The following is a 13,639-nucleotide window of genomic DNA, read 5'->3' on the forward strand; positions in this document are numbered from 1 at the left end:
AGCCCCATGGTCACAGCAAAGCAGGGAACACGGCACGGATTTGGATGGGGAGGGTAGCCGGGGGGATTTGCGTTTTCAAAGTTATTCCTCCAGAAGTGAAAGCTGTAAACAAAAATAGAACCGCTGCACCTCAATGAATTCCTCCAAAGCAAAAGTGTTTGAGCGTGCTCAGCGGAGCCGTTAAAAAAGACTGTAGCGAGCATCTTCCATTAACGTTACGACCGTGAAATATGACAATAAAATGATAGCCGTATGGTCGCAAATTTGCAGCCCGCCGAGTTGCTAGGGGTTTATCGTCACTCAAACGTGCAGAGAGCTGTAAAATGTTTACAGAAAGGGTCGTTTGCAGCTATAAAATCCTCTTTTCTCTCCTAAACAAGGCTGAGTGGAGCCATTTACAAACCCCTGAATGTTCATCGGGGGAGAGGGGAACATCTGTTCTCTCCAGGAGTTTTCAGTGATCTTCTCGAACAAATTAACTAAAATGGGTGCTTTCTAATTAAATTAGCACTCGATTGGAATGGTTTGCATTGGTGCACTTGCTTACAATTAGCGCGGGGAGGCCAGTTAGGCTCCAGCATAGGCTATTTTAACTGGAAGGTGAAATATGGAAGTGCCCATTACCTGCATACATCTACCGGAGGGGCTGGGATGCTTGTGCACCCTCTGGCTCAGCCCTCCCAAACAGAGAACAAAAAACGGTGAAGGATGGGAATGCACCAAGTGCTCATCCCAACCACCGGGGTTTCCATCTGCAGGTTGATTCCCATGTGAGGACAGCACACCACGTCCCTCCTTTCCAGTCCCCTTTTTATAAATTCTAAGTCTACAGATACACACCAAGACCCCACAAGCTCGCACTAAGCCTGTTGCCCAGGTTGGTTCCTAAAAGTCATCTCCAAACACTCACTCCACCCGCTTCCTTTCCACACAGCACTTTTCCCCCTTCCTCCTGCACTTGTCAGTATTAAAAGCGCATTTTCTCAAATTGTGATCGTTTAACCAAGCAATTCAGATCACTCTGTAATAATAACCTGTCCTCCTCCTTATTTACCATCCCACCAATTTGTATGTCACCATTAGGGTCTGCAAGCAGAAAGTGAATATTATCACTGTGCTCCCCAGTACAGGCATCTCTGGACATGTGGTGAAGAGAGCAGATCCCAAAACACCATCACAGATAAAATTACAGAATCACAGAATTGAAAGGGTTGGAAGGGACCTCTAGAGAACACCTAGTCCAACTCCTCTGCTAAAGCAGGTTCCCTACAGTAGAATCATAGAATCATTAAGGCTGGAAAAGACGTACAAGATCCTCAAGTCCAACCCCAATCCATCCCCACCATGCCCACTAACCTTGTCCCTCAGTGCCACATCTCCATAGTTTTTGAACACCTCCAGGGACAGTGACCCCACCACCTCCCTGGGCAGCCTGTTCCAATAGGTTGCAGCTGCTAGACACCAACTACCCAGAGCCTCACAAGGACCCATCCTGACTGATGCATACTGTACCTTAAGACACAGACCTGGCTTTATAGGTGATTTGGGCACTGTTAATCATTTGGGTCCTTTTGTAGCACAAGCAACCTCTTGGGATGACCAGGATGATGGCCTGTGGATGGCCAAGGCTCCTTTCTTCCCATCAGGCTATGGTTGTCATTGTGTCCCTGGGTCCCTTTGTGTGTACTGGGACAAGTCTTAAATCACTGAATGCATCTCAGCACCAGGTATGGGCAAACCTGAGTACCCAGCAGGTGCCACTGGGAGGGTCAGGCTGGATATCAGGGAAATGTTATTCACTGAGAGCGTGGTTGGGAACTGGAACAGTCTTCCCAGGGAAGTGATCATGGCACTGAGATTGCCAGAGTTAAAGGAGTATCTGGACAACACTTTCAGACATATGGTTTGATTTTTGGGTGGTCTTGTGGGAAGCCAGGAGCTGGACTTAATGATCTTTTCGTGGGCATGGTGGGGATGTGGTTGAACTTGATGATCTTAGTGGTCTTTTCCAACCTTAATGATTCTATGATTCTATTCTATGATCTTCACGGGTCCCTTCAAACTTGGGTATTTTAAGACTCTAAAATTCTATGACCCTTGTACCCACCCCTGAACCAACCATGCACAACCACTGCATCCCTTCGGCAGGGAAACTACTTTGTCATCAGATTATTTTACAGATATCTGCAATTCCTTCCTTGCTTTCCTTTCCCTGCTGAAAGGCTGTGTGTACCCGTTGCAGCACACAGCTGAGCAGCCATCCCTGCTTGACTGTGACTCCAGGAATATGTTGCTAAGCCTGAGAACTTTCTTCCTGACAGTGCTGAGGCATCTCAGACCTCCTTGGCTTGAAGAGGGGTTTGCACTTGGCTGCTAAGCAACTCAACCTCCACTTACAGAGGAAAGTGCAAATGCTCCAGTGCTGAACTCATCCATTGTCCCAGCAGAATCCTGCTCCTGGGTTGGAGCATGCAGGAGACCAGGGACAGGGAGGGAAGCTCAGATGGTTTTTCCAGCCCTTCCCTTCACAGTAAGCCATACTGTATGAATTTCATCCTACCTCTCCACTGCCAGAGAAGAAGACAGAGCTCTCCAACCCAACAGACTTTCCCTGTTTTAGAATCAGAGAATCATTACGGTTGGAAAAGATCACTAAGGTCATCTAGTCCAACCATCAGCTCATCACTTCCACGCTCTTGTCCACCGCTGGACAAAAGAAATTATAGGTCATCTCTGAAGCTGTTCTGTTTTCCTATCGAATCCTCCTGGATCTCACCTCAAGCTGAAATGACAACTTGCTGCCACAAAATGTTTTAATTCTTGAGCCCACTCTGGTATCTGAGATAGCCTTCAGGAGATGCAACTGTTGCACATCACTCTGATGGAGAAGACACAGTGCAAAACATAAAGCAACGTCCAGCCAAAACCTCCTGCCCAGAGCTGGAAATGACCAAGTATGTTCCCAATGCATCAGTTCCGAGGTACAAAATGAGGATATTAGGTTCTCCTTCTCCCTGCACCGTATCTACATCACCTGTAGACACACCTGGATCTCCCCAAAGCACCCCAAAGTCCCCTACCTTCCGACTGAGCTGCTGTTGGAGCCAGCACTTAGAGGATTGGTGACTCACCCCACAAAAACACCTGGATAACAGCGAGGTATAAATCTCCTCAGTGGTGATTTAAGGCAGCCCAGAGCAAACCCAGTCCAAGCACTTCCTACCTGGCTCATCCATTGGTTCATCCTCATCTCTCTCCACTTTGCATTTCTTATCACCCGGTGAGGATGAGGACTGTAGGGAGATGAAGGACGGCAGTTTCTGCAGACAGCTGCTTCGTGAGGTGTCCGCATCCTTCCAAAACTTCACGTCCTGCTCTGCACTGGAGGGTCCGGGCACTTCCCCATCATCAAAGAGTTGAGTTGGATCATTCCTAGAGGAGGAAAGCACACAAAAAAATAATAATGAAAAACAAAACAATCCCCTCCTGGTAATGCTGAAGTGCATGGAGTGAAGCAGCAGAGCAGCACGTGGAGGCTCTCTGGGCTTCAACCCAGGCTGATCGTTGTCTCTGATTTCTGGCGAGCACAGATAACATGACAGTTCAGCTCGTTTGATATCTCTGATGATGGTGCTAAGAAAGGAAAACAACCTCCTGAGCTGCTTTCGAGCACTGCAAGCTGCCCACAGGGCACCTAAAAAGAGCAAGCTGCTATTTTGCACCTCATTCACATGGGGGATGTGAGCTCGGTATCATTCCAAGGCTCTTCAGTCACCCAGAGAGCCTGCTGAGCGCTTGGCCCCTCTGCTACCATACAAGGCAGGGCTGGGATGGGGACTATGGCAGCAGAGTGGCAAAGACCCCCAAACTGTTTTTTTCTCCTCCTTCTAACCAGGACTTTTAGATAAATTCAGGGGCTTAAAGCCCAATTTCAGTTCGGCTTTAATTTTCATTACTCTTAAAACTTCAATTCCCAGAGTAAAATGTGTGGGAGAGGATGGAGGAAGTCAACTCAGGTTGGATATTAGGAGAAACTTCTTCTCAGAAAGGGTGGTAATGCACTGGAACAGGCTGCCCAGGGAGGTGGTGGAGTCACTGTCCCTGGAGGTGTTCAAGAAAAGGTTAAACGTGGCATTGAGGGACATGGTTTAGTGGGCATGGTGGTGAAGGGTTGGGGTTGGATTTGGTGATCTTGGTGGTCTTTCCCAACCTTAACGATTCTATGATTCTAAGCCAAAGACAAGCCAGGCTCAGAAAAATTGGTCTCTCTGCAGGGACAAGGACCTACATGTCCGTCAATCTGTAGGCTTTGTCTCAGCATGGAAGAGTTTCATCTTTGCCCAGCAGATCCTCCAGCTGAGGAAACCACAGGAAGAACAGAAGATGCCACCACTGAGTTAACAGCAGTTAAACTGGGACTAAACTCTGTATCTGGGCAGTTCCAACTCCATTCTCCAGCAGGGAATGATAGAAGTTCCCTAGAACAGGCTGCCAGGGAATAGTGGAGTCATCGTTCCTGGAGGTGCTCAAGAAACATGGAGATGTGGCACTGAGAGACATGGCTAGTAGTAATGGTGAGGATGGGTCAACAGTTGGACTTTCAGTGTTCTTTCTTTTCCAGCCTTTATAATTCCATGATTCTTCGATCCTCTTTCGGCAGCAATAGCTCAGGATGAAGCCTGGGGTGTAGAACTGGGCAGCCTGATGCACAACAAATAACCAACACTGCCATGGCAGAGGGGACAGTGACATCCAAAAGGCTTGGAGAGATGCTACACACTCATTGCTGCTGCCATAATTAACCAAGAACCCAAGCCAGCCTCTACCAGGGCTCCTCCATCTCCCAGGTGGACATTCTACAAAAGCTTCAGTGATGCCTGAAGGTGTCGAAAACTTGGGCACCACATTTCTAAAAGCAAGGATACTCACATTCCAATAGCATGAACAAATCACGGGGCAGTGAGATGCAATCAATCCCCATGGTCCTCTCCATCAGCTATGCTTGGAGACCTATTGGAAACCTACTGGAGACCTGATCCTTTTGCTCAAAAGGACTCTATCAAGAAGGCACTGCAGTGACTCATGTCAATGACCTCTTAAAATAAACCAGCATGCACACAGATACATGTATCCGTAAGAAGCAGCCTGGGAAGACAACAGTTTAAGTGCAGGAAAATCAGTTTCTTCTGCTCTTTCCTACCTGCTTGTCTCCTTCCAGAGCCGTCTCCATTTGGAGGGGGGATCCCCCTGGTCTCCATCATCACCAGGGCTGTTCCCCAGTAACTGACGTTTCTTTTTCGGGTGCAGCAGCTTGCAGCAGGAGCCCTTGGGGCAGATGCCTTTCTTGGCAAAGTCCGGGCAAACCAGTGTGTGCTTCTTCTTGCACTGGGAGGGAAAAAGAGAGAGGCATTAGGAAATGTCCCTGTTGAAATCTCTGCAAGGAGCATGAGTTCCCAAAGTCGGACTCCTTCAGGTGGCACCAACTCATTGCTAAAAGCAGAGAAGGATGTGCTGGTGTTTTCTCCTCCACACAAAAAGCATTATTTCATATCAAAATATTATGTAAAAATATTAATCTCTTCCAGGAGATGCTACACATTCACACACTGTTTTCTAAGCACCTGACTTTACTGACCCAAAATGCCAAAATCTAGATAGTAATCACCCCTGAGGTGATGGCACTGAAGGTCTCAATAGGTTAACTGAGGTGGACAAGCCAGTTTTAGACAGGACACTGGATTATAACATCTTCCACTCCACGTTTGTGACCTCCCTTGGTCACCTGGGGAGGGAAAAGAAAGAAGCACATCCCTTTTTTGCTTCAAAATATGCCTATTTTGGGACTGTTGCCTCCTGCCAAAGGAGGCCAAGGGCTGGAGTTCAGCCTATGGTTTCCAGGAACAATGCTCACAGTGGGAATCAGTGGCAAAGAGAAGTCTGCAGAACTCACCAGATGGGCGTTCTGCTGGGAAACGGCAGTTTTTGGCAGAGGAAAAGGCAGGAAGAAATGCCAGCAAGGCAGAAGAAAGAGCTTTGGATGTGACTTCTAACTAGGAAAGTTGGTTGGCTTAAGGGAGAAAGACCAGCCTCTCTAATCTCCAGCACTGGCATACCATCACCCAATGATCCAGAGAGCTCGCTCTAACGTAGCACAAGGGATTGAGAATGGGGATGGAACTCAGTCCTTCCATGGATGCTCCCTTTCCTACCCTTTACTCTCTCGATGGCAGAGAGCCCCTACAGAGAGATCTTAGAGTGAAGCAACTTCTCCAAAGCCTTTGACGGGGTCCCTCATCACATCCTTCTCTCCAAATTAGAGAGGTATGGATGTGAAGGATGGACTGTTCAGTGGGTTAAGAACTGGTTGGCTGGTCGCAGCCAAAGGGTTGTGATCAATGGTTCTATGTCAGGGTGGAGGCCGGTCACGAGTGGTGTCCCCCAAGGCTCAGTCCTGGGACCGGTGCTCTTCAATGTCTTTATCAATGACATAGACGATGGAATCGAGAGCACCCTCAGCAAGTTTGCAGATGACACCAAGCTGAGCGGTGCAGTCGATACACTGGAAGGAAGGGAAGCCATCCAGAGGGACCTGGACAGGCTGGACAAGTGGGCCAACGAGAACCTAAAGAGGTTCAACAAGGCCAAGTGCAAGGTGTTGCACTTGGGCTGGGGCAATCCCAGGTATTTATACAAACTGGAGGAAGAACTTCACGAGAGCAGCCCTGAGGAGAGGGACTTGGGGGTCCTGGTGGACGAGAAGCTGGACATGAGCCAGCAGTGTGCGCTGGCAGCCTGGAAGGCCAACTATGTTCTGGACTGCACTAAAAGAGGAGTGGCCAGCAGGGAGAGGGAGGTGATTGTCCCCCTCTACTCGGCTCTTGTGAGGTCCCATCTGGAGTACTGTGTCCAGCCCTGGGGACCCCAGCACAAGATGAGGAGCTCTTGGAGTGGGTCCAGAGGAGGACCACGAAGATGATCAGAGGGCTGGAGCACCTCTCCTATGAATAAAGGCTGAGGGAAGTGGGCCTGTTTAGTTAGGAGAAGAGAAGGCACCGGGGAGACTTCACTGTGGCTTTCCAAGACTTGAAGGGAGCATATAAACAGGAGGGGGATCAATTGTTTGTGAGGGTAGATAGCGATAGGACAAGGGGGAATGGTTTTAAGCTGAGACATGGGAGATTTAGGTTAGATATTAGAAGGAAGTTTTTCACACAGAGGGTGGTGATGCACTGGAATAGGTTGCCCAGGGAGGCTGTGGATGCCCCATCCTTGGAGGCATTCAAGGCCAGACTGACATGGCTCTGGGCAGCCTGGTCTAGTGGTTGGCGACCCTGCACTCAGCAGGGGGGTAGAGACTCGATGATCCTTGAGGTCCTTTTCAACCCAGGCCATTCTATGATTCTATGATATTTGGAGACACTCAAGGTTAGGCTGCATGGGGCTCTGAGCATTCTGATAGAGCTGTAGGTGTTCCCGTTCATTGCAAGGGAATTGGACTAGATGACCTCTAAGGATCCCTTCCAACTCAAGCCATTCTATGATTCTACAATTTAACAGACCAGAGGGCTGGGCAATCTCCAATGGCATGAAGGTTAACAAGACAAGTGCTGTATTCTGCACCCAGGATGGGGCACTCCTGCATATATGTAAAGATGTGGGGATTCTGATTGATGGCAAATTGAATCTGAGTCAACAGTGCTCCGTGGTAACCAGAAAGGCCAATTGTACCCTTCCAGCTGCAAGAGAGAAAGGACTGTCTCACTCTGCTCTGCGTTGTGTGGCCTCACCTCGAGCACTGGATGCAATTTAGGAACAGAAGGACATAAAGCTATAAGAGAGTGTCCTAGGGAGGGCTATGAAAGTGGGGAAGGGTCTGGTGGGCAAGATGTATGAGGATCAGCTGAAGTCCCTTGGTTTGTTTAGCTCAGTGCTGAAGAGACTGAGGGGAGGCCTTACGGTGCCCTACAGCCACCACTGTAACACTTCTGGTTACAGCAAAAGGACTCAAGGGAATGGCATTGAGTTGCGTCAAGGGATGGTCAAGTTGGGTGTTAGGAAAGGGTTCCACACCAGAGGTGGTGGGCATGGAACAGGCTCCCTAGGGTGGTGGTCACGGCCCCAAGCTGTGTTCAAGGAGTGTTTGGACAATGCTTTCAGGCAAAGAGTTTGGATACTTGGTGGTCCTGTGTGGAGCCAGGAGTTGGACTCCTTATGGGTCCCTTCCAGCTCAGGATATTCTACAATTTTATGATTCAAAGATCTTGTGTGCCCCTCCCAACTCAAGGTATTCTTTGGTTCTATGGATGCTGCCTCACCTGACCATTCACATTACAAAACTCCTTGCTCCAGGGCAGCAAAGACACTAAAATTTCAGAGAAAGCAGAAAAATCTGTGGAAAGAGAAAGTTTGCAGCATGACCATTCTTGTGTCTTTATAAAAATGCAACTCCCCACAATAGGGAATCACAAGATGCGAGCAAGCTCCTGCCCTTTTAATACCCCCCAAAGTGGAGCTGTATGGGAGCAGCCCCCTGCGGTGACCTTTGGGAGGAAACGGCAACCCTGCTGAGTTGCCAGAGTGTGGGGTCTCTGCTTGAAAGGGCAGTGGGGTCTGGCAGCTCAAGGCAACCACCAGCATTGACAGTGGAGAGTGGAACTCGACAGCTGGAGGCTGGCACAGCAGGAGGGCTGGGGATTCAGACAGATACACCAATACCAGCTCTGCGGGGTGCAAGGACCAGGAGGAGGAGGAAGATTCATCAAAAACAGCTCCAAGCACTTTTCCTCTCTATTTCAAGGAGCTTCCATAATGTTGTATCAAGTTGATAGGCCAATGCATAACATCAAAGCAGAGCACCTCCAAACAGTGCTCAGGTTTTGCCATGACTCCAAAATCCCATTGCTCTATCCAACCCAACCAGAGCTGGAGAATCGACACTGGAGACAATCCCCTGTAGGTGTGATGTCAGCTCTCATAGAATCATAGAGGCTTTAAGGTTGGAAAGACCACTAAGATCATTTAGTCCAACCATGAGCCCATCTCCACCACTCCATTCAGAGAATTACAGAATCATTACGGTTGGAAAGACAAAAGACCTTTAAGATCATCAACTCCAACAAAGTCTCATGAAATGGTAGGAACACGAACTCTTATTTTTGGTATGCCATTCAACAGGGAGTATAAGAAAACCAGCTCCTGCAGCACACAATGCTTCTCTCAGCCTGTTTAAGCAGTCATTACCTTAGAAAATCTAGAAAACACACTCTTATGTCAAGGAATTTGGCAAAACAGTTTTCCTTGTTTTCTCTACCTTCTTCGCAACTTCCCAACCTCTGGCAGCTGAAGATAAGGACCAAGAGTAAGTGCTTAGAAACGGCAGTGATGGGACAGCTTTAAAGTAATTTTTCCCCATATATAAGCAAGCAGGAGAACAAACACCTCAAACTAATAATTACTTTAAAAAAAAGGAACAAAATGGGCTGGGTAGGGGATGGACCAAAGAGATGGACCAGGGAAAACTTCCCTGAAGGTGTTCAAGAAATGTGCAGATGTGGCAATGGTAGGAATGGAAAACCAAGATGAGGAAAACCAAAGGAGGTTGTGGACCTCCTTGGAGATCTTCAAAAGCCACCTGGGCATGGTCCCAAGTAGGCAGCTCTGAGCGCCCCTGCTTGAGCAGAGTAAGGATCAGGTGGACCCTGAGGTCCCTTCCAACCTCAACCATTCTGTGATTCTGCCTAAGGCTCACAGTCAACCACCACCTCCAGTTCTCCATCCTTGCAATGACAGTGATGCCATGAAGACCTCTCTTGCTTCTCTCTTTGCCCCCAACAGAGCGCTCCTGTCGAGTGGCTGCTCTCATATCTCAGCTTTGTTTAGCAGCATGCCCTTGCACGTGTTGCTCTTAGACTGTGCTTGCCACAAATACAGAACTGGGCAGGTCTCACATTTCTCAGCTGAAGACCTTCAAGGCTGCTGCAGCTTTTCCCAGAAGAGTGCAGGGAGCCAGGAGATTCCTGCCCAGGGTGGTCCCTGGTCATACTCCCATAGAGCATCTGCTGCTCACCGTCCCTGGGGCTCTGACATATCACTTGGGTGCAAAATGAGTGCCCTCTGGGACATCTTGGACTCAATTATACTTACAGGTCCCTTCCAACTTGAGATATTCTATGATTCAATGACCTTCTACCTGGAGAAATTGTGTTATCTGTAATGGTAGCTTCTCTGTGGTTTTGCAGTTGGGTCCAGTCCAACTGATGTCCAACTTTCCTCTGACATCCCAACAGCTGTAAGAAAACCCAGTGGAGATGCCCCCACAGCAGTTCACCAAACACTATTTGTCAAGATAACTCCTTACATCAATTTATTTGCTTCTCAAGCATCACTGAAGTCTTCTGTATTATTGAGAAACACACCCCAAGTCAATTACTATTAATTATCAGCAGGGCAGCAGCTCTCCCCAAAAATGAGGAGTACAGCTCTCCTGTACAACTTCCAGCACAAAAACAAATGTGGAATGGAGAAGAGCAGGAAAAGATTCCTCACCTTGGAAAGCCACACTGATGCATCACCCCTGGAACTGCAACCACTCCATCAAGGAATGATGGAGAATCACACTGATTTTGGGAAAATCCAAGAGATGTATATGGCTGCTTCTTCCCATCTGAGTGGGAACAAGGGACAGTGCCACATCCACAGATGGGTAATATGTGTGCCTCCATCCCCACCAGTTCTCACAGTGGCAGTAGGACTTGCCACATCCCCATCTGGTCATTGGCTCCACTGGTGAATATACACTTAATATTAAAAAAACAAAACCGCCTGTGACTAATTCCAACGCTGTGTCCCTGGCTCAGCTTTCTAATGACTTTGCCCCCTCTATTTATTTATGGAAGGGAGGGGGCAGCTCTTTTTTCTCTTGCCCCTGTGCCTTAATGATGAAGTGGAGGGTTACTGTAAAGCTGCTTGCTGCTTGCCACATGTCAGCCGGGGTGAAGCAATGGGATGGCCGAGCAACCTCTCACTCAGGGCCACCCGATCCCTTCCACCTGTCAGGGTGGCTAATTATATCCTGTGGGACTCCCGCCAGCAGGCAGGTTGTACCATAAAAAGAGAAAAAGCATCTGGCTCCTTCTAGCAGACAGAAGAGAAAACCCACAGAAACCCCAAAATGTCTTCCAACCAGCTGCACTGAGTGCCCATGAAATGGCACCAACTTCATGGGGTGGGGTCATCCCATGAAGCGAGGTCATCCCATAGAACGAGGTCATCCCATGGATTGGAGATAGCGATCAGTCCCAGGGGGGGCTCCTGCTCCGGGGTCCCCCCAGTCTCCCTGCTCCAGAGTTCCCCTCACAGCCTGCCTGGAGCTGAGCAGCAAGCAGTATCCAACCCTGGGATGGTGCCCACTGGCAGTCCTATACCCAGGACTCTTCCCTGGCTGCCAGGGAGTCCTGAGTGAAATTCAAGGTGCTGCTCAGCACCCAAAAAGCCATAAATGGCCCCCAGCCCTGTCACTCACTGGGGAGGGGTCAGGCACAAGTGTATTTGTGGAGTGCAGCCTTCTTTAGCCCAGACCTGGCAAAGAAGGAGGCAGCAACTGGCAGGGCTGGTTGGAGGATCACGGCCCTGGGAACGATATTAATTAACATTTTCCATCAACAACCTCAGCAAGGCAGGAGGAAGGTAAAGCTGGGTTACTGGGCCGACCAGTAACCGCCCACTGACCCCATGGGGGGAGCAACAGTCTCGTCCAGCCCCACATTCCCGGCTCAGCTCCACCAGGATTTTGCCCATGTTGAACTTCTCAAATATCTCCAGGCTTGTCTCGCACCCTGCTCGATTCCTCTTATTCCAGTGCCAGGGGATGGCAGGTGACACGGGAAAAGAGACAGCAAACCGCTGGTGCATCCTTGCTTTGCTCTTCCCATTTCTTTGGGCTTGCGTCCACTTCTCTGTACACAGCAGTGAGCATGAGAGTCCACCCAGCTCCTGCCTGGAAACCTGAACCCAAAAGGGAATTGCACAATCTTGGGAAGGGGTCCTTTAAAAGGACAAGCTAAAACCCCAAACTCAAGAAACTCAATGTGACTCAGCCCAAGAAACTCTACGCGGGTGCTTTCTTTTTCCAAGCCTGCAGCTTGGTGGGAGCTATAAGAGGTAGCCCCATCTCCAAGTCACACGATTAACTGGCTGAACTGATGTCAGATAGTTTTAATGTACCTCTTCCCCATGACTTCCCAGTGTTAAGTGGCTGCTGGGAAGCAATTGCTGGAGGTGGCAGGGCTGCTTTCCAACACTGTACAGAGCTGACAGCTAGTAAATAGCTTTTTTTGATGGCCTTTTTATAATTGGGTGCAGATGGAAGCAGCCTTAAAAATTCCAGCTCTCCATCATTAAAACCTGGAGGACAATACATCCAAACATCATATGGGCTACAGAATAAAAATGGGAGAAATTGAGCCAACACATGGAGCGTTGCTTGCACCTCTTTGTCTTCAAGTAGTCAACAGCTGAAATCAAAGGGTTTTGACATTGTTTTATCTTTTCTCCCCAATGCAGAGCAGGGGAATCAGCCCCATGCCAGTTTCCCAATTGGGAAATGCAACAAATGAGAGAGCTCTGACATTTGGGAAGAAAAGATTTCATGCTATTTGAAAAGTTGCAAAATTCCCCTCCTATGGTAGCCAACAGCAGTCCCAATTAACAGTAGATAAAGAAACGGCAAACAAGCTGGCAGTAGCTGTGATCACCCAGGGAAAGTATCACTTAGCAGAAGTGGACACTTGAGCTTGTGGTTTCCAAGTCAATGGTTTGGAAAAAGGGAAGGAAAAGCTCAAAATCTGCAGAAAAGAGAAAGCAAGTAGCTCAGTGCCATGGGATTTGAGGGCCACTGCTCCAAGGCTGACAGCAGCACATGATAAAAGTGTCAAAGAATCATAGAATCATTAAGGTTACAAAGACCACTGAGATCTTCTAGTCCAAGTGTCACTGAATGTGACACCTATCTTCTTCTTGAAAACCTCCAGGAAAGGGAAGGAGGTCCTGAAAACACAGAGCAGCCATGGCCCTTAGCAAAACCCCAGTTTGGCCCTACTCCAACCCCAAGGCACCAAGGTCTGGTGGAGACATGGTGAAAGTAAAGCCATGGATGGAAGGAGGAAGGTGAATCTAAGTTGGAGAGCAAAGCTGAGGACCAGCATGGACACCCATACAGGAATGCCTTCAGCACTTAATCATTTCCTCACTGCTTTGCAGAACCTGCTCAGGAATGCCATTTCCATCAGAGCCCCCCAACAAGGTCATCCATCACACCTCCAAGTCACGATGGAGCCAGTTTCACACGGATAATCCATCCATGGGAACTACCAACCCCAAATCATCACCACTGGGGATGGAGCAAGGTAGACACCCATTGTACATCTCCTACAGTGAAGTCTTCATTAGAACCAGGGACTCTGCCATGCACAGGGTCCCAGGTGGCCCGAGGAGCTGCCATTTGTGCTTGTAGGGTGCAGAGATTATCCAACAAGAAAAAACAAGTGTGAACAAAGGGAAATTCCAGTGTAGAAACAAAAGACGAAATCTGCACTGCTTTGGGTCTGCCTGTAAAGAAGTTCAGACTGAAATCAAGAACTTT

At 48.6% G+C, this 13,639-nt stretch overlaps 1 protein-coding gene across 4 annotated transcripts in view; it reads right to left on the reverse strand.

Annotated features, from left to right (window-relative positions):
* The window catches only part of ZC3H3 (zinc finger CCCH-type containing 3), a 162,833-nt gene that overhangs the window by 9,466 nt on the left and 139,728 nt on the right, over positions 1-13,639 (reverse strand). For all 4 annotated transcript variants that reach the window (XR_002435289.1, XR_002435290.1, XM_021387474.1 and 1 more), the window contains exons 10-11: positions 5,201-5,385; positions 3,224-3,432 (exon numbers count right to left, since the gene is read on the reverse strand). Coding sequence is in view for 2 of the 4 variants with exons in the window: in XM_021387474.1 (XP_021243149.1) it covers positions 3,224-3,432; positions 5,201-5,385 (394 nt within the window). In the remaining 2 variants the exon portion in view is untranslated. The remainder of the gene's footprint in view (positions 1-3,223; positions 3,433-5,200; positions 5,386-13,639) is intronic.

Source organism: Numida meleagris, chromosome 2, assembly GCF_002078875.1.
Source record: "Numida meleagris isolate 19003 breed g44 Domestic line chromosome 2, NumMel1.0, whole genome shotgun sequence".
Lineage (NCBI taxonomy): Eukaryota > Metazoa > Chordata > Aves > Galliformes > Numididae > Numida > Numida meleagris.